Source organism: Lodderomyces beijingensis, assembly GCF_963989305.1.
Source record: "Lodderomyces beijingensis strain CBS 14171 genome assembly, chromosome: 3".
Taxonomy (NCBI): Eukaryota; Fungi; Ascomycota; class Pichiomycetes; order Serinales; family Debaryomycetaceae; genus Lodderomyces; species Lodderomyces beijingensis.
In genome coordinates, this window is record NC_089972.1 from 1,278,050 (window position 1) to 1,298,841 (window position 20,792).

General features: G+C 42.6%; 6 protein-coding genes across 6 annotated transcripts; 2 read left to right on the top strand and 4 right to left on the bottom strand. All coding sequences in view use genetic code 12, as the record gives it.

Moving 5' to 3' along the window:
• Nucleotides 1–5: 5 nt before the first annotated feature.
• On the top strand, nucleotides 6–2,282 carry LODBEIA_P26320 (uncharacterized protein; the record flags this gene model as incomplete). Its single annotated transcript, XM_066972653.1, has 1 exon — nucleotides 6–2,282. One exon carries the CDS (start codon nucleotides 6–8, stop codon nucleotides 2,280–2,282), a length of 2,277 nt encoding a protein of 758 aa, XP_066829570.1.
• A 117-nt stretch (nucleotides 2,283–2,399) lies between these two features.
• LODBEIA_P26330 (uncharacterized protein) lies at nucleotides 2,400–3,365 on the bottom strand (the record flags this gene model as incomplete). Its single annotated transcript, XM_066972654.1, has 1 exon — nucleotides 2,400–3,365. The coding sequence occupies one exon, from the start codon at nucleotides 3,363–3,365 to the stop codon at nucleotides 2,400–2,402; it is 966 nt and encodes a 321-aa protein (XP_066829571.1).
• A 524-nt stretch (nucleotides 3,366–3,889) lies between these two features.
• Nucleotides 3,890–4,594, bottom strand: LODBEIA_P26340 (uncharacterized protein; the record flags this gene model as incomplete). Its single annotated transcript, XM_066972655.1, has 1 exon — nucleotides 3,890–4,594. One exon carries the CDS (start codon nucleotides 4,592–4,594, stop codon nucleotides 3,890–3,892), a length of 705 nt encoding a protein of 234 aa, XP_066829572.1.
• Nucleotides 4,595–8,945: 4,351 nt separating this feature from the next.
• LODBEIA_P26350 (uncharacterized protein) lies at nucleotides 8,946–12,914 on the bottom strand (the record flags this gene model as incomplete). Its single annotated transcript, XM_066972656.1, has 1 exon — nucleotides 8,946–12,914. One exon carries the CDS (start codon nucleotides 12,912–12,914, stop codon nucleotides 8,946–8,948), a length of 3,969 nt encoding a protein of 1,322 aa, XP_066829573.1.
• A 952-nt stretch (nucleotides 12,915–13,866) lies between these two features.
• On the bottom strand, nucleotides 13,867–15,945 carry LODBEIA_P26360 (uncharacterized protein; the record flags this gene model as incomplete). Its single annotated transcript, XM_066972657.1, has 1 exon — nucleotides 13,867–15,945. The coding sequence occupies one exon, from the start codon at nucleotides 15,943–15,945 to the stop codon at nucleotides 13,867–13,869; it is 2,079 nt and encodes a 692-aa protein (XP_066829574.1).
• Nucleotides 15,946–16,689: 744 nt separating this feature from the next.
• On the top strand, nucleotides 16,690–20,715 carry LODBEIA_P26370 (uncharacterized protein; the record flags this gene model as incomplete). The annotated part of the gene is made up of 1 exon (XM_066972658.1): nucleotides 16,690–20,715. One exon carries the CDS (start codon nucleotides 16,690–16,692, stop codon nucleotides 20,713–20,715), a length of 4,026 nt encoding a protein of 1,341 aa, XP_066829575.1.
• Nucleotides 20,716–20,792: the final 77 nt, after the last annotated feature.

The window sequence follows — 20,792 nt, forward strand, 5'->3', positions numbered from 1 at the left end:
CAGCCATGAGACTATCGTTGCGGAGAAAGATACTTTTGGCAGCAGCAGTCACGCTGCTATTGGTGGGGGCCTGTTTGTTGCATCTGAAGAACACACTTCAATATTTTAGAGAGATCATACTGGACACAGAGAAATTTGATCCGGAATCATTAAAAGCGCATAGTCTTCAAGTGAAGAAAGATTTGCATTATTCCAATTATTTGTATAGTGGATTTGACAATTTCACAAATGCCTTTGGTGGAGCCAAAGACGTGAACTCGATAAAAGCAGCGCCACTTGGTGAAAAATGCCGCGTGTTTTTCGACCAGTTCAATGCCGCGAGACCAGACTTTAAGTTTCAGGCGCATGGTAAACCGGGTTATCGCTTTGACAAGTCCTCGGATAAGAAGGAACTGTTTTTCAGAGAGAGGATATTAAAGTTAGAAGAAAATTTCGCCAAGGAGAATAAACAGGATCGCAAAAAGTTCGAATTGAGCCGCAAGGATCAAAAGGAAATCCTGAGCGAGTACGAGAGGAATGTCGCCATCTCGAAAGAAGTGATGCAGGAGATGGCCGATATAACCACCGCGATGCGAATCTACGGTAAATGTTTCATCGGCAGGGACTTGGACGAGTACCAAAAACTGGTTTATGGTGTGCTCAGCGAGAAGCTTTTCCCCTTCATTTCACGGCAGTTCCCCATTTTCAAAAAGCCCGATTCAGATCCCGTATCGGGTTGGCCCATTATAAACGAGGAGGATGGAACTGTTGTTGAACGCAAGGATGATCTAGGCGACGAGAATATGATTGATTTCATATTCAATCATTCCAAGGGGAAAGGTATTGTGATATCGGCGGCATCGCGACACGCCAAGGACGTCATTAGACTCATCAAGTTGTTTCGAGCCATGAATAATGAACTCCCCATTCAAATCATTTACAAGAGCGATATTACCAAGAAAAACATCAAGAATATCGAACTTGCTGCCACTGCCGACGTGGAAAGTATTTTGGATCCGCAGATTATGCGAGATCACATGCTGTTCATGCCGGAACTAGAGCTCTTGAAGCTGTACAAGGATTATGGGTCCAGATTCCCCAAGCAAAAGATTGAATTTATCAACATTTCCAATTGCATCACTCGTCTGTACAAGTATTCATTCCCGGGGTACTCAAACAAGATCTTGGCAATGTTGTTCTCCACTTTTGAAGAGATTCTACTCTTTGATGCAGATACTGTCCCCTTAGTTCCACCTCAGGAGTTTTTTGAATCTTCTGAATACCAGAAATCCGGTACTTTTTACTTTCAAGACCGTTCGTTGCGAGATCCCAACGACTACATTGAAACCAACTTTTTTGCCACTTTGTTCCCCACAAACGAATATTCAATCGATACGTTATTTGACATCCCCAGGACAACAAGCAAGACTTTGAATAATAGGTACATGACTGGCTGGAGGCACCACCAGGAAGCGGGAGTAGTTGCTTTCAATAAAAGAACCCATTTCATGGGCTTGTTGATGATGTGCCCCTTTTCATTGTGGTCAGAACCAGTGCAATCATCGATATGGGGCGACAAAGAACTATATTGGATTGGTTTGGCAGCGGCCGGTGACGAAAACTATGAATTCAACCCCGTGCATGCTGCCTCCGTGGGGATGAAAACGACGCATAGAGATCGAAAATACTACCCCAACTCCGGAAGCAACGAGTTGTGCTCCACACATCCTGGACATGTAAATAAAGACGGCAAGCTTCTTTGGATCAATTCGGGGTTTGGATATTGCAAAAAAAATGGCTACTATAGGGACCGCATGCATTTCCCATTCATCACATTTGAAATGCTGGATTTGGTTCAATTGTATAACCACCCGTTGAAAATCAGAGCGGCTTTGGTGCCTCCGGGACTACCCAATTTCAGAGAACCTGGAAACCCAGTTGATCCTGAAGCTGAAGAAAAATTCCGCAGCTCTTGGCGAAATAGAAAGAAGGACACCGATGAGATTAATGAAAATCTACCTCACGGCACTGAACGGACGGAGTTTATCCAAGAATGGGGTCCGCAAAAGGGGTGGGTTAAGAACCCCATTTGTTTTGGGTACTATTACTGCGCATACGACAGGGTGCAGAGCTACTCTTTGGACAGAGAGGTTGATGCGGGAATGCTTTATGAGTTTGACGAGAAATCTGTACGATTTTATGATTATTTGAGTAAAATTTGGCTTACTGGTGGTTCGAGAAAAGCATTGAGGCTGAAGGAAGAAGTAGAGGAGTCGATGCGTCTCGCAGCGCAGCAAGGGTGATTCGTCTGTTTTTTGTTTTTTTTTTTGCGTTTGTATTTATATCATTTATTAGCATTACTATTGTTATTATAGAGTCGTACCTGCCTGTCTACTTAATTACTATCGTCATGATCATGATCATTTGTTGACGCTGACAACAACGCAGTGTATTCCGATAGGCTTGATCAACAAGTTCTTGTCGGCGTCGGTATAGCTCTCGTCCGTTGCATATTTCTCAATCAAACTTGCGAGATGCTCCTTGATTTCTTCCTTTTTGTCATCTTGCAAGTCGGTAACGTACGATCTAGTCTCCCAGTACTTCCATACGTCGTCTTTGCTTTTCTCCTGGTCATACAAGGCAAAGGAGTCCAAAATGTCATGTTTAAAATAAGGGCTAGTTAATAGAACTTTTCTCCATTTGCCGTGTCTGTATTGCGGCACATTGACATCCAAGCTCCAGACGTACTTGGTGGCCTCCTCGTTCCATTTCTGATTAGCAAAGAACTCGGTAAGCACATCTAGGTTATTGCCTTTGAAAGTTAGCGAATCAAAATAACGGCTTCCCGCGTTGTAAAATTGACTCTTTTCAGCTGGTGCATCCTGCGATGATGACAAGTGGTCGAAGTTCCAAATCATTCCCAACTTGCCGCTCGGCTTGAGAATTCGGTTAATCTCTTTCAAGCTGTCGTCGTCTGCAAACCAGTGGAACCCCTGAGCTATAATGACGGCATCCACGGAATTGTCTTCGAGCGGGGTTCGATAGCTCGAAGCCTGTATGGTTTTAATCTCGGGAAAGTTTTTGCGGAATGTCTGCAACATGCCACTTGAAGGCTCAACCACTGTCAAGTTCTCGCTCCAGCCATTCTCAACTAGATTCTTGGTGAATTTGCCCGTGCCTGAAGCAATCTCAACGATTTTTTTCTCAGTAAAGAATTTGAATCCATCTCCATCTCCATTTCCAGCATCTATTTTCTCAGCGAGACCAAGATCAACTAGGAACGGGTTGACGAGTAGGGGTGTGAATGAAGGCCTAAATACATCATAAGACGCGTGGTTCTGATTGAATGAAGTGACTGCTGTGTTGTGAGCTTCCTTCGGTGACATGACTGTTTATGGTAAAAATAAAAAGAAAAAAAGCAAAACTCTTGGATGGTTAGCTGGATAACGAAATGTGAACATTACGCGGGCATCATTTTATTTGATCTTAGCTTATTATATATCTTGCATTGGACATCTTTTTGTCGAGTAGAATTAATATCGACAAGTTATCACGCATACATGTGTGGTGGGGGTGCACCTTACTCACACATACCTACCCTGTGGGGGAAAATGTTCATCCGAACATCGGAACCGAAGTGTGGAGTGGGAAAAATAATACTCCGTAGATTGTTTGGGGGGAAACGACGGTTATGCATTTGGTAGCGCGATCAACGTGTTGTGTCCCCTTTTTTTGGCTGCAAAAAGTTTGTCCAAATCCAGACTCGCTTGTGGTTGCAACTTGGTAGTACTCAAAAATTCGCAGGGGTATTCCTTAACTAAACTAATATACACATTTAAAAGAATCAGAAGCAAATACACTTTGAAAACGTGATTTAGATTCAGTTTGAATCAACTTCCACATCACTCATCTAGAGGACGGAAACATCAGCACTTTGTTCAGCGCTAACCAAGCCCAAGACATCGGCAGCTTGTTCGGCTGACACTTCAATGTGTCTCTTTTTAAGCACAGAGACGTCGGCAGCTTGTTCAGCTTTGACTAGTCCCAAAACATTGGCTGCGACGTCAGCAGCAACTTCAATGTGTCTCTTAAGAACTGAGACGTCGGCAGCTTGTTCAGCGCTGACCAATCCCAAAATGTTAGCTGCAACATCAGCAGCAACTTCAATGTGTCTCTTCTTGAGTACTGAAACATCAGCACTTTGTTCAGCGCTGATTAAGCCCAAGACATCAGCAGCAACATCAGCTGAGACTTCAATGTGTCTTTTAAGAACTGAGACGTCGGCAGCTTGTTCAGCGCTGACCAATCCCAAAATGTTAGCTGCAACATCAGCAGCAACTTCAATGTGTCTCTTCTTGAGTACTGAAACATCAGCACTTTGTTCGGCGCTGACCAAGCCCAAGACATCGGCAGCAACATCAGCAGCAACTTCAATGTGTCTCTTCTTGAGTACTGAAACATCAGCACTTTGTTCAGCACTGACCAAGCCCAAGACATCAGCAGCAACATCAGCAGCAACTTCAATGTGTCTCTCCGCAATGACATCGTGGTCAACGACGGCAGCGTTGGCTGTCATGAGTAAAGCTGTAGTAGCAAGTAAGTTTTTGAATTGCATCTTTGTATGAATTGAACGAAAGTGGGGTTAAAGATTGTTTTATTGTCTTTGATAAAAAAGGAAAAAAGGAAAAGAAGAAAAAAGTCTTGGAAATATCAAACCGGGTGGGAATCCCCGATCAATTTATATTACATTCTTGTTCACCAACTCAAGTGTTGACACTTTCAATCAACCACTCCCCAAAAATGAAGAACAAAAAAAAAAAAGAGGGAAAGAGGATTGCAAACCCTTGTCCGGTTGTCTCGAAAGGGCTTCAATTCATTATCACGAGCTCCAAACAAAAATATTGGCTGTGATGGTTTATTACTAAATAAAAAAAAAAAGAATAGCAGCGTATATCATGTAGGCTGGATGGATATCATATTGCATGTAATTCTATGAAATGTGCAAAGGCCTATTTTGCAGCAAAAAAAAAAAAATCGATGCGCGCAACAACTTTTTATTTTATTCTCATGAACCCTTTGTCCAGGACCATTTATTGTGAACTCATGTGCAACATTACTTAGTTATCGGAAGGGAAAACAAGCGTTGTTTCGTGCACAGCCATCATCTGTAGGATTTAATCCATGAACATATGCACAATTAAGAGAGTTGAGAGATGTGCAATGATGTGCTTTCGGGCACTGACCTGAAGTTCAATATGGTACTGCCGAACTTCTCCTCTTGAGGGACCACCCGCCTCCCTTTACCGGTGCATTTTGGCCACCCGAAAACACGTCAAACTGGAACAATAAGGGTCCAGCTCGATATTCAGCATGCTATCCCAGGTATCGCACTCGGTTTTGACGATGGGATCGGAGGGAAAACACGCTTATGTAATACATCCGTGCAAGACGATCGTGAACGGCAGCAGCAGCAGTAGAACGGCAAAAAATACGATATATTGCTGATGATGGTAGTGGTGGTACCCACAACGGACTTGCCTCTTTTATTTTCAACAACGACCTATTTATCTATCCTTCTTGAAGCATTTAAAAATTTTACACACGATAACCCATGTTCAAAAATTTTAAAATTTTGAAAATTTTTAGCCATCGGCTCGAGACCGTTTTTGATTATCGACTTGCCATGGAACACAAATCTTCTACAAGGTGTCGAAAACAAAAAATCTAAACTGTGTGAATTAGACCTGACTAAAAAAAGAACAAGGGTGTTGGACGCATCCGGAACCATGTTGAGACTGTAAACTGAACAACATGGCTAAAGCTGAAAAAAAAAACCACGTAAAAAGAATCCTTTGTGCAATAACGCTTTTCCGGTTCTTCTTGACTTGCTTGCCTGAAAGAGATCAGTTGGAGGTATTGTTCAAGGACATTTTGCAAGATAACATCAATGCGTTGTACACATCTTCTACATTAAGACGCCATGATCGATAATAAGTCGAGGTTGAGAGAGCCCTTGATGCTTACTCCTTTGTTCGAGGTATAAAAAAAAGCTGGTTATTGTGTCTACCGCGTCAGAAAAAATATAGAGGCAGTTGTTGCGATAAATCAAGTAATTGGGATGAAGCAACCCGGTTCGGATAAATTTACATTGCAACAAGGTCCTCATATTAACTGGTATATCATCATCCGTTGAAGATTGTACCAGTAACGTCATCAGTTCTTGCCGTTGGTAAAGATAACTTTAAAGTTGACACTTGGCAACGTCCCAACTCCAACGTCTCTCTCCCTTCCTTCGCTCCTTCTTTGTCCCTCTCTACCCCTGTACCCCTCTACCCCTCGCCAGACGAGAGTTTAGTCTAATTTTCTTGCTACAAAATCTTAAGGAGTAAACCCACTCTTCCCCCCCCCCCTTTTTGCTTTCGTCTCCTTGCCGATCCTCTAAAAATAAAACCTGGGCCCCGAATTTTTTTCCCCGTTTAACTCCGAGCCAGGCTTGCAACATCAACATCACTTATTTCAAAAAGTCCTCGAAACGCTCCTTTCAAGTTTTTTTTTTTTAACAATGCAGGATCTGTGTATTTGCTGTGCTTGATGTGGATAAAGTCCGCGCAAACACAATAAGCAAGATTTGCGTGAAACCGATGTATTTATTATCTAATTTTTTGACGAAGGCAGACTGATAAGGTTGTGGTTTATGCAGCACGAACTTCTGCTGCTGCTGCTGTTGCTGCAGCTGCTGTATCTTTGTAAATCAAAATTGCTTCTAACGCTGGTTTGTCAATGCAAATCTGAACCCTTCGAGCTAAAAAATAAAGATAAACACGAAACCCTTTGAGTAAACCGTTTGATCGCCGTCGGTTCGCGTGAAATCATTAAACTTGTGCTTTGATGCCGAAAACATCACATCGTTGTAGATTCTGGGGGAAGCATGGATTTGAAGATGACCTACTGAAAAGTCGACGAGGATAGCGCAAACAGGTCAGTTATGCGGCTGGAATTAGGGTGCCAAAAAGCGACCCGAGTGACGCGTAAACTTTTTTTTTTTCACTTTGCAGTCTTTGTTTGGTTTTTTTTTTTTGTTTTGGGTTATGGCCGACGCTGACTTTTACCCTTGAATGCAAGTAAAGTTAAACTAAAGGTGAACTTAGACGAGCAACAGTCGACAAAAAAGCGCTGGTGTAAAGAGAAACAAGAAACAAGACGAGCACGACAAGGGCGAGAAGGGCGGTGGCAGCGACGAGAATGGCAAATATGACGATGAAAAATTACAACTATGCGCTTCATCATCGATAACTCAAAAAGCATTAATGGTGTATCTCCCACCATCTCGTAAATTTGCTGCAAGTACACACCTTTGACGATTCCAAGCTTTCTGCGAGTATTTCAATTGCACCAGATAAATGGCAACGACTTCTTTTTCTTTGAAAAGCAAGAGGGACGGAGCCGGACAACTATGGTGTCCTGCGCAGAGTCTAGACCCAGGGTCTCTTGGATCAACTAGACCCGAGGGAATTAACGTTCACAAAAGGACGGTTGGCTTCCCTTTGTGAAAGGCTTCAGTGGGCTTAGAAAGGGATTGGCGTACTAACCAACAATAGGCTGGGGGTGGATATGCTCCTTTCAGATGGAAAACTATACTCGTCGAACCCTACCACAGTCTTATTTTCGGCCTGTTTTTTTTTTGTTTTGGTAATAATCGACCCCATTTTGAAGCTGAAAATTGAAACCGAAAAGGGTGTCGTGAAGAGTGGTAGTGATATTGTTCGGAATGTAACTTGAGTTAATTCTAGCTTTTTTGGAATCTCGAGAACAAACAAAAAAAATACAAAGAAAAAGACTTTGAATGCAAAACAGTCGTCTTTTTCAATCTTGCTTCAAATCGCTCTGCGTCCGTTGCGTCAGGTGGGAATTCTTTATATGCGTCAGAATCCGGGTGTTTTTCGTATTTGAAACGAGTTGAGTATTGGGCTAACCGAACGTCAAACTCAATTAGGTCTCACCACTAGCAAACATTTTGTTTGGGAGGCGTCTCGAGGCGTCATCTCCTGTCTCAACCTGTATGCTGCATTTGAATCAATTTTTTTTTGGTTTCACTCTGTAAAGATCGTGCTGGGCGTGAGATCCTTTTCGTAAATACAAACAAACCAAGGGTTCGAGAGTCCGCTATTATTACTTACCCGTCCCACCGGTGGAACGAGTTTTGTTCCGGCCGCTTCGTTCCATCTCACCAGCAAATAAGCTCAAGATGTCAACAGAATCGGGCTTCATCTTACTATTGTTCTTCAAGATTGTTCTCCAAGATTGTTCATGGCCTGTGTTGATACTTCAATTCCAAACCTAACCAAACGTTTGCACCGCACTCTCGCAGCAACAGTACTAATTCACACTTTCAACCGTCGGAAACAAAAAAATCAACATTGTCATGAGATACTTGCTGTTCAGTGAATACGAACTGGCAATTTCAGCGGAACCGAGCTGTGCTGTGATTCTGTCTTTTGATTCTCTCAAATTTCAAACACTTTTGACGCAGCCTCTTTTTCCAAATACGTTCTCCAAGCACAAGATACTGCTGCAAAAAAATCAAAAAACCCAAAAAAAAAAGACTGCTGGATCTTTTTTAGCACCAGCTGCACCCGTTTCCCATCGTAAATCGTAGCAACGATAAAAACCACCTTCGATAAGCTCCGGTCATGATCGATCGGTGATGAATCAAGTCGAAAAAGGGCAAGGTCTCTTGCTAGTTCCGTCTAGAATCTAGTATTCACCTCACGGACCCTGCAGCTTAGCGGCCGGAACCAAAACCAGAGAACAAAAAAACAACAAAAGCAAAGTTTGCGACTACTTTCTCCAATGGTCTATGAAATTCACCAGACGACGGCGGCTGGAGTGTTCGAACCTCATCAATTCAATTAATATGCAAACATACATTAGTCATTAAATAAATAAATAATATAAATAAAAAAACCCTATACAAACTCTCTCAACTCTTCAGCAACCAATTGCTTTGAGTGAGCATCGAGCAATCTAATTTCCACGAAATAAAAGTTAATCACATCCGCGATTGAACGACCTTCTATACTTCTGTCTCCACCAAATATTCTCCTAATCAATACTTGTAGAATTTCGGATTTCGTAATTTTCAAAATCTCAATTATTTGCAAAAAGTTCTTTACGGGCAAGAATTTCAAATCTAGCAATTTGAAAAATTTGATAAAGTGCATCAATTTGTTAATAATCACTTGGCTAGGCACCAGGTACTTTGACCGAGCGAGAATTAACATATCGAGCATTTCCGTGATTAATTCTCGTTGGTCAAATTGGTCATTTTGTTTCAACATCGTCTTCATAGCGGGTAAGTTACCAGTTGTCATCAAGGAGCTGGCCAAGTGGTTTGCTGACCGGACAGGCGCAGCAAAATCGATATGAAACTTGTTTTGTTGCAATGAGTCTAAAAATCGTGCGTAAGATAAAGTTTGAGCCAACTCAACTGTATCCCCAGGGTATTCCTCTGACAACACTGCGCTTGCTCCCACACCCTTGGCAAGTGCGTCTTTGATCTTCAAAACAGACAATTTGGCACAAGCTTTGACGTCTAGCGTATTTAGGAGCTCTGTAAATCCAGCTGGGTTTACTTCCAACTGAGCTTCAAGAAAAGACAATTTGATCTCGTCGTCCATTTCATAACCGAAATCTTTGCAAGATGAAATTATGGATTCAAAGTCTCGAATCAGCCTCAAGTACGCAAAGTATGCACTGATCCATCCTTTGTTTCCATCATGTTTCATTTGTGCTGCTGCTACTGAAACAAAATCAAAATCGATGGACTTAATTCCAATGTTCTTTGCCGACCTGAACAAAGCATCCAAAATCTCACTTTCAAACACATAATTCTGCGAAACAAAGGCAAAGACCTGAATCAAGACTTGTTCGTCATCAAATTCAACCATTTTGCGGAGTAGCAGTATCCGAAGTGCAGCATCACAATCGTTGCAAGACCAAATTCGTGTCAAAATGTCCTCAATGCCAATCTCCTTTGCATGATTTGAAACAAATTCTTCGTTGATTATTACTTCCCAGGTGCTGGCCAGGAAATTGTAACCTTTTTCGAAATAGTCCTTGAATTTTGCAATGCCTGTCCTATAGTTTACATTGAGCAACGGAACCAAATCGTAGGTTAAATCCTCCACCAACGACGCTGAATGAGAATCATTGATGACAGTCGTCGACTTTTGCTGGAGGCCCAAGTCCACGCCCAAGTATTCGCAAGCTTGGGCTACAATCGGCAAAGACAATAACAGTGACGGTGTTTGTGCATTCACTAAGCTCCTAAAGTGATCATAAAGCTTGGCTTTGAATGCGGCAACGTCGTCCGTCAATTCAATGTAGTGGTTATCAACATCTTCAAATTCGTTAATCAATCGAGCTTCAACGGAAATGATCTTTTCAAGCAAACTCTCGCTGTTTCCAGTGTAGGACATCAATTGCTGTGCGACAAACACAATGCCGTAAATATTATCCTTTTGAAGGTCAAACTTATCAATTGCTTTGGCAACCAAGAACGAGTTCAAAAGACTTTGAACATTGTAATTGACTACACTGCAAATAGCGAGCCCATCGGAATGTAGCTCCGCAGGAACCGCAATCATCATGTAAGGAATAAACTCGGAAACAAAATCACTCAAATGGTTGGAAGCGTCGTAGTATTTCGCTTGAGATTCCAAGATTTGACATAATAGTCCAAAGTAGTAGCTGTTGAAAAATTCACCCTCAGCTCGGTTAAGGGTGACACCATTGTTTAGATAATGCAACAACAACTGCAAAGTCTGGTGGTCTCCAATGAGGTGCCCTTTTAAAAGTAGCTCCTTGAGTAGTTGAAACACTCTCTCATGGTCCCCCGCTTGTATCGAGAGAGATAAAAGAAGATCGCGGCACGCAACATCTCCGTTGAAACTCATCAAATCCATTGTTGATTTCGATTGAAAGTCTCTTCTTAATGCCATTCTGTTGTAAAGCTGCCACATGTTCTCATACTGTCCTTCACTTTTGCTCAACTCGTTGATGAATTTATTGTACAACGAGACTGGCAACTCCGGGAGATATGCAACAGACTGGAATTTCTTGAGCAAGTCAAGACCCTTGATATATCCATATTTGGTGGCAAATTTATCCAAAAACGCAGCAATCAAGTCACTCACTTGTTGCTTACGCGGCCTCTTGGCAAACTGTAACGACTCCTTGTAATCAATGAGCACATTATCCAAGAATTGACTAGCTGCATTTGTAAAGTTGTTCTGCATCAACGCATTCATCATTGCTGAGTAGATCTCAAACTCGTCCACCAGTGACTCTCTCAAATTTGAATAGATTTTTTCAACAAGGGAATAAGTTTCCGCGCCAGCAATGATATTGACATTGTGGCTTCCGAGAAGTTGAACAAATTTCATGGCGTCAAAATTCAATTTGTCATCAGCAGAGTCAAGGCTCTGGACAATAGGAAGTAATATGCGCATCACCTTCTCGCTCTTTAAAGGTGGATACTTCAACATGAGTTCAACCATTGTAGGTAAAAGAATCTTTAAATCCAATTGCCTATGGACAGATTCCAAAAGCTCAAAGCTAATCTGAGCATACTCCATTGCCTTGCGATTGGCTTGATAATAGTGGGCCGAATTGGGAGACACTATTTGCATGCATGATTTGCTGCCCTCCATTAAGGCACCAACGACAATGTTGTACGTTTCCTTTGAAGGCTTGACACCTGCGCCGAGAATGTCCTGGTAGACCGTTAACAAGGTCGTTAATTTCGCTTCAATGGCTTGCAATTCAACTTCACTATCGAGACTTCTCCCATCTATTGACTTCAAGACAACATCATAGAGGGCAATCTCTGGTAGTGTCAACCCATTCCGCTTGATTGTTTGGTAAATGGGGTATATAATGTCGAGGTCCAGTGGAGTTTTGTGATTGTCGTACTTTGTTTGTATGTTGTGCAATTGAGTCGTCAAAAATTGTTCGTTAAAGTCGTCAGCACCAGCAGCATCACCACCACTGGTTTTAGTTTCATCGGCAGCTAAAGTGCGTTGCTTTTTTCTAGCCGGTGGTGCTTTTGCAAACGCAGATTCGTTCAAAATCTGCGAGGCTGTTGTGTAGGATCTTTTCCCAATGCCAACGCCAGTGCCAATGCTAAAAGCATTTCTTGGCTCTTGTTTAGAAAATAGCGAATGTAAAGGAGAAGATGACCCTCCGTTGGGATTGGTGGAATATGAGGGCGATCCAGAATGAATTAAATAAATTGTAGGTTTGAAAAACGATGAAGACGATAGTCTCGTGGAGAAGTTTTTGACATTTTCCAAGTTCAACTGAGCGTCTTTGAATGCTCTTGAGATCAAGAATCTCGCGGTGAACCCAACAAGAAGCAATTTGAGCTTGAAAAGTCTCCTGTAGTGGTGACGACCACCGCCGCTTCGATGGTGACCTCTATGTCTATATCTGTGCCTGTACTGGTTACTTGTATGGAAATTGTGATGAAGCTGACAAGCTCTCATGAACATGCACTGTCTAAATTTGGTTCTATCGCCCTCCTCAATCTGTCTCACTAGGTACTGCCGTATTTCTGCCCGGTATTTCTGCTGCTTCTCTCTTCTCTCGGACTCGTGGTTGTACATGGAATAGTACAATCCATAATGGCCATTCGATATTCCCAAAAAGGACCTGGCGTGTTGTTCTGCCGAGTGGCGGTTAGCTCTCGTCCACCATTTGGCTCCATGCAAAAAGTCATTGTATGTCTGTAGTCCCTGGTAGTAGTAGCTAGTATGCAAGTACGGGAACGATGAGCGAAAGAAGGGCGTTCGTGACGATTTCCGAAGCCTTGAGGCAGATATACACGATAGCTTTGTTGGAAATTTGGCAAACTGTATAAACGACTGAAACACCATTATTGTTCGAAGCTATGTGAAATTGCAGGTATAGGTGTTAGTATGTATATATATCTTTATTTGGGGCAAGCATATACCAGCTATCTTGTCAGCATTAGGACTGAAGCTCTAAATTTGGGGAAAAAAGTGATAGATATCCTCTTGACGTCTCCCACTTGGTCACTTCTTGAAAAAAAGGGTTGAAAAAAAATGAATATATGAAGAACAAAAAAAAATCAATTCTATCGGGGTGGTGATAAAAAATCTAGTAATTCTTAAAAAAAGGGAAGCACTATAGGCTATTGAATATATCTGTTCTAAAAAGACAACGCTGGTCTCCAATTGGATGTGTCTTTCCTACCCTCTGTTTGTTTGTTTTCCGGGAGGGGTTGAAGTTAAGGAAACAGGTGGACGACGGCGGATGCTAATCGTTTTAGAGCTGTATGTGTGGCAAGCAAAGTCCCTAATGTCAGTTGTGAAAGGGAGAAGAGAAAATTTTTCTACAGAGACAATCCCTCTGATTCGATATTATATCTACTCACTGCTCAAGGAGAGAGGGACGGAGACTAAGAACACCCACCGGGAGATGTCTAGATCCTGATCTCCTGTTAATGCATCTTCCGATTCAAATACCGGACCACCGCTCTTCAAATTACCTCTTTTTTGAAAAACAGGAGTCTATTGCATCTGCGTGATAGTGGTAGTACTAGTAGTGTCTCCTGTGCGCACTATAGGCATCTAGTGCTCGGGAGAAAACCGGAGCATCGGAGCGGCGCATGCGCGTATATACGCACCTGGTTCCTCTTACACCCGCCCTCTGCTCCCTCGTGCTCCCTTCCCGCACCCTTGGTGGCAAACAAACGTAGTGGTACTACAAGGACTTGAGATGTTTTGCTGGAGTGGAAGCAACGATTGCTTGAAAACTATTACTACCAGTTTATGACAATCAAAGCGTTAAAGTGTTTAGTTTTCGTTATCTTTCCCTAAGAGACAATTCTAAAATCGCACGCAACTCTTCATCGACGTCATCATTGCCGTTTTCATCCAGGTTTAAACTCGTGAGCATCGTCAGTTGCTCCAGAACGTCTTCGCTTTGCCCACTGGTGTCCAATTTGGAAATTTCCAACGCCATCTTTAAATCCTCGTCTTCATTTCCAATTCCAATTCCATCGTTGTCATTACTATGCAAATTCGCACTCATTGCCAAAGCAATCTTGTACTCTTCTTCTTCGTTGTCATAATGCGTGCCATTGTATCTGTCAAACATTTCATTGACCTTGTGTTCGTTGTACAATTGTCTTTGGTACTCGTCGTATCCGTCCCTGATCTTCTTCTTGTGTTCATTTTTTCCATGCACTCCTAAATTCACTTGTTTCGGCTTTTTTCCCAGGGCCGAGTTTCTTCTTGATTTGGCCTGCAACTCGCCAAATTGGAAATACTGGATGGTATCACCACAGGCAATCACCCCGCTCGACTCTGCAGCGTTGGGATTTAGCTTGACAAACGTTGTCGTGCAAAGCGTGTGGTTCATATGATCGAGTCGCTTGGGGAACTTAATCGAAGCTTCTCGCAAGAATTTCCCTGTGAAAACGTCGTAGATGTTGGTCAAACCATTGTATCCAGAGACCGCCAAAACAGAGCCATTCAATGCAAACGCGGTAATTGACATTAAATCGTTTCTTGAAATGACATGGTTGATACCTGCCAGTATCTTTTTATAGTTCATTTCTGGGTGTAGTCTCAATTGTGGCAAGATTGAAGAATTCGAGTCATCTCGAACGTTCCAGACGATTATGCTGCTATCTGACAACATGCTTCCATACAAGAGCCCATCATGGCCAACACAGCGGTTGGTGTTCAAACTATAAAGTTTGTTTTTCAGACAAGTTTGGAACTGAGAATCAATCACCTCGACGCCGTCTGCCAAGTCCAATTTCCGTACCCCGGGGCCTTCGAAATCGTAAACTCGAATGGTTGATTTGTAGGATAAAATAATTTTCTTCCCGCCAAAGTCCACGTCTAGCTTGTTCTTTTGTCTCACAAGCTGTTCAAGGTGCGAAAACTCGTCCTCGTCGCCATTGACATGGAAGCCCAATTCTATTAAATTGCGCGTTTCAAAGTTTCCAAAATCCAACACATAGATTCGAGATTTGGTGTTGACGACAATGAATTTGCCAAAATCAGACTTGATGTTGTAAATGACCTCTCCCAAGTTTAAGCTATGGCGCATTCTCCCATTGATATTCCAAAACGCTAAAGTACCATCAAAGGATCCACTTATGACGGCAATCGAGCCCCCCGTCTTGTCCACTACTGTGTCTATAGCAATGCTCGATATGGGACTCCGCGGTTGCTCCTCGTTGACTTCAAACGCAGTTAAACTGAGTCTTTGCGTATATGAATTTGTGCTCGACAAATTCCTCAACATCACGTCACCATTGGTTTTGCCAATCACTATGTAGCTCCAATTCAAGTCAAAGCTTAAAATGTCCAAATTGAAACCACCGGGTATAAAAGTCTGCTTCTGCCCATTTGTAAGATTCCCCGAGGAAAAATTCCCCAGCTTTTGGTCAAAAACACTGATTCTGTTCATTTTGAAATCGCACAATGTTTCGTCATTGAATCTATGTTCACTGTTTAGTAGTTGATAGGTTTGATGGATAGAAGTCGCCTTTCGCCAGGCCTTTATGATCTTGAGCCTGGTAAAGTACTCGTCAATCCAGCTTACTCCATCGGTGACACTGGGAAATGACGACGTCGAAGGTAGCATCCCAAAGCGTATTTGAAACAGCTTCATCCACGTCCCCTCGTCGTTGATGATATAGTTCCATTTCTTGCAAACGAGTCTCAAGTTGTTCAAAAGCAAAGGATCGAGCTGCGAAAACACTTGTATCAAGACCTCTGACGGGAGATCATTGATACTTGTGACCTCCGCACAATGACTCGAGCGGCTTTTTGCAGCCCCGGTCGCCAAAGTCGGCAGTGGGGCAATGCTATTGCCCAACAAATCCTTGGCGTCTTCTTTTCTTTCCTGCTGCTGCTGTTGCTCCATAGCTGCTATATCTTCATGGTGTGTGAACCACCAGAGAAAGGGTTTGGCCAAACCCAAAGAGAGTATATGGCGAAACAAATACAAAAAAAAAAAAAACGAGGTTGTGTTTGCCACGCGGGAACTAACGTGTTCAAACAAGTTGCAGCAATTTTATTCCAAAACTGTTGCAACAATCTGCACTTGAACTCCCACTCACACTCGCATGAAGAGTTGATAGGATGGTCAACTGACGCAATTCGCGTTGATGTTACTCGGTATGTATGGTGTTACTTCTCGTGGGCAAAACACCCACTTGACTCCTTCAGCTCCAAACCTTGAAAAAAAGTTTGGACCATTTCCAGCTAGACATGAGAACAGTTCGTCGCCATTCGATCTCAATCCTTCCAGTCCCCACGTGCTGCTGAGAAAAAAAGTGGACTGCTGATAGGACCATTCGAATTCCTTTTACTGGTTCAACGGCGGCTACAGTCCATTCTTGCTAGTTTCATTTCCAAATAAAAAAACACTCCACTCAATGGACTTCCCACCACACACCACCTTTCTCGGGCCCATGCAACACTCTTTATAAAAAGATGGTTGGATGTCCTCCAGCGCGAGAGAGTGTGTGAGACTTGTTGCACAATTGACCAGAAAAAAAATTTTCCAGAACCCCATTTTTCAACCGATATGGAATCGATCTTTTTTTTTTCAACTAATTGAACTTATTCCTAGTAAAGTTTTAATTGGAACAAAAAACAGCAACAGATGTCTAGTGGAGAGCAGGCGGAGTTAGAGGAAAGCGTGGGTCAGAACTTGCCCAAGAACCTTTTGCTCAAGGTCAATCTACCTCTGTTTGTCAATGCCGAGGCAGCCTTGGAAATATCGTCGCACTATGAGGAAACTGTGACCGATTTGAGACAAGCATTGGCCGTTGTCCCCAAGACCAGAGGCTTGACTTGCTACGACGTGTTTTTCAAGGGCCACAACCTCGAGAAGATGGGAGAAATGATCACTTTTGGCCAAGTCATTGAAGAATTGCAACTTGGAGAACAGACGGAATTGTGCATCGAGGTTTGCTTGAAACCGTACAATTTGGCCGCTGCTTACGAGCAGATAATCAGGTTCAGAGAGATTATTGGTCTTCACTATATCGATAAAGTGGCTGAGGATCTCGGCGCATCCGCTGGAGTCACCAAGTTCAACGCAATAAAGTTGAAGCCAGTCCGAGCCCCACTTGACGACGACTCCGAAAATGAAAATAGGAATGAAAACCCAGTTGAAGAATTGTCCAAGGATGAGCTTGCGCAGATTAGCGAAATTCTGAACGAGTTAGAATTGACGTGTTCTCCAAGTGGTAACTTTGCAAATGCCACTAAATATGACAATATACACGCAAACGTCAAGGTGCCCATTAAATCCATCGCTGTCTCACAATGGTCTCCCGTGCCCCCTTTTAGAAGAACAAAAGGTGACCTTTTATACCTCACCATTCAAACTTTGGAGAATGAAACGTTCAACATCACGTGTCACACCAGTGGGTTTTTCGTCAACAGGTCATCCACGATCAACTTTAACCCCTCGATAAAAACCAATGATAAGGGAAAAAGTTTCAAGCATGTCTTGTTATACGAATTGGTATCGATGTTGTCTGCTTCTTTTTCGAAAACCATTGAGGAAAACGAAGTTGGCTTATCGGAATCCACCGAGCATCCAGAAACCTATCTTTTACCACACAACTCCTTTTTGGCCTACCCTTGGATCATAAATGAAAAGAGTTTGAAAAACGTTGCCGATTTTTCGAGATCTCAACTCCCGTCGATTAGCTACGGGGTAGATGGGTCCGATTTCATCAAGGAGTGGAACAATGATATCCAGTCCATGAAGGAGTTGCCAAACGCAACGTTCCAGGAACGTCTTTTCCGCGAAAAATTGATCCAGAAAACGCTCTTTGAGTTTACAAAGAGTGCCACGGAGACTGCCGTCGAGATAATCAAGGGAAACATTGTTCCCATGAATCCCGACGAAGAGGACGATAAACATATTTATTTGAAAAATGGAGTGTTCTACTCAGCCGGCACCTCGACTGTTGACGTGTTTGAAAACAGTGGCGGCGAAGAAGCTTCAAGATATGTGTCTTCAAAAGACTTGAGCGCAATCAAGCTAGCCAACAGACGAGAACTCAGCGGCATTTCCACTTTGGTCACGTGTATTGTGGACTTTTTGGGCAAGCGCGTCGTTTGTCAGGCCCCAGTTCCTGGTATCTTGGATTCATTTGCAGGAGAAGCAGGAGAAGATGAGGAAGTACAGGAAAAAGTCAAGTATGGTTTATCTTCCGATGGCCAAGCCATTCTTGAAGATAGCTTGTTCGAAGCTCCCTTGAAACAGATTGGGGAAGTCTTTCACTTGAACCCACACAAGGTGAAATTGTCAGAGGATCTCGAATCCACCGGCGCCCTTGTCGTGTCGAAGGACACCAAGGGTTTGAAAGGAACGGACGGAAGAAAATACGTTATAGACTTGTACAGAACGACTCCACGCGACATTGAATTCATCGAAGCGCACTTCAAATGTGGAAAAGAAGAAGAAGAAGAAAAAAATAATAATCACAATAAATCATATCCTCATGGAGAAGCCTTGGTGAGACATGAAGCTGTCAATGAATGGTGGAAACGCAAAGTTGCTGTGTTGTTCAAAGCTGAGACTGAAAAATTGGAAAAAGAAGGTAAACTCAAGGACGGAGAAGAGAAAAAATCTCAAATTGCCTTGCCAATTGACCAAGTTGCATTCAACCCTGATGCCTTTTCCTCTGATTTCGAATCTGAACAGGACAGAAGCGAAGTGAGAGAGATTTCCAAGTTTATTAAAGAAAAGTTGATTCCCGAATATTTAGAAGAATGCCAGCATCTGTTGGCGCCTTTTGACGGATCTCAATTGACAGAACAATTGCACAGACAAGGTATCAACATGAGATACTTGGGCCACTTGGCTGAAGCCATTCAATTGAGAAAGGCGGACCACCAAGCATCTGTTGACAAGTTGGTTGCCGAAAATGAAGAGTTGATGCAAAAGGCAAAGGAAGAAGAAGAAAGAGAAAAAGAAGAAATGAAAGAAGAAATGAAAAAACAGAAAGAAAAGGAAGAAGAGCAAAAGGAAAATTCGTCAAAAGATGAAAGTGCCAATAGCGAAGAAAAACCTGTTGAAGAAAATGGAGGAAATGAAGGAGATGAGGGAGATGAAGTCCAATCAAAGGCAACGTACGAAATGGTTGTTGCCAATTTCGATACCCTCCACAAACTCGTCATTCAAGAGATGGTGGCGAGATCGGTGAAGCACCTCTTGAGAAAATCAATGGCCTCAACTCCAACATATTTGGCAGGCCACGTTGTATCCCACTTTATGAATTGTTTGTTTGGAGGTGAAATTGACAAAACCCCTGTTGCCAACATTGACGAATTTGAGGATTCTCTTTTTTTATTGCCTAAAGACGCTCTTCAATTCAGCTCACTCACCCATGAACAAGTCTTGCGAAACATTCAAGATGAAGTTTACAAAAGATTTAGGTATTCATTGCCCGAGAATTGGCTCACCAAGGTTATAAGTTTGCCTCAGTTGTTTAGAGAAATTGCCATCAAATTTGGAATCCAATGGAAGTCCATCAACTACGCATTCACTAAAGAAGAGTTTGCAAAGATACAGGCTCAAGAGCAAGAAGTCGAAGCTCGTACAAAGGCTCAGCAACAGAGCAAGTCCAAGAAGAAATCAGAGGTGCAAACTTCAACAACAACAACAACAGCAACAACAACAAGACGTTCTACGATTTTCATTGCCGACGATATCATCAACTTTGTGCCCATTGTCAAGGACTCTTCCTACAAGCCATCGATTGTTGATGAAATCTTTGCCAATGCTCGAGCCCAGGTGCTCTCTGGAGACAAAGAAATTGGCTTGGCCATGCTCGCAGAGTTGATCACCATCTACGAGTCTATATTTGGTAAAGTCAATGCTGAAACCGCGAAATTCTACAGTCTTATCGCCAAAGTGTACCAGGACATTGGACAATTTGAAGAAGCAGCCATTCTTGGCCGCAAGGCTGTTGTTCTTTGCGAAAGGTCGTTGGGTTTTGATAGCCATGAAACCATCACCGCGTATATGAATTTGGCTTATTTCGAAGCTGGTGCCAATCTGGTGGTGAATTCCTTGAGATTGTACAAACACGCCGTTGACCTTTGGTCGTTGACTTATGGCAAAGACCACCCTGCATTGATCAACATGTTGATTAACGCCTCGGAGTCTCTATTTGTAAGCAAGGACTTTGCTACAGCTTTGAAGTTCCTCAAAGAAGCGTTGACATTGAGTACAAACTTGGATGGCCAGCTTTCGGAAATTACGGGGTTCATCCATTTCAGAATTGCCAATGTCTTGGTTTCAGCTGACCAAGTGGAACAATCCAAAGAGCATTTCGAGGCAGCTTACAATATATTCCTGAAATTGATGGGACCAAAAGATCCAATGAGTGTCCAAGCTGGCAAGTACGTCTCCAACGTCGCCATGTACATCGAATACAATCTGGTGGAGAAGAAGAAGAAGAAATTGTTGGCGCAGAAGTCCGCAAATGGGCAAAGCAAAAAGAAAAATGGCTCAAATGCAAATGGCCTCCACGAACATAAAAACGGCAAACAAAAGAAGGAAAAATCGCCAACTTCTAACCCTGAGATTGCTAATAAATCTGTCGAGGAGATTTTGAAGTTCATAGAGGGGAAAGAGACCAAGAAGAAGAGAAGCAAGATTTAGCCGCCCTGTAAATTTTTTAAAACACACACACTCACTCACACAGAGACACAATTTTTTTGAAAATAAAACATCTAATA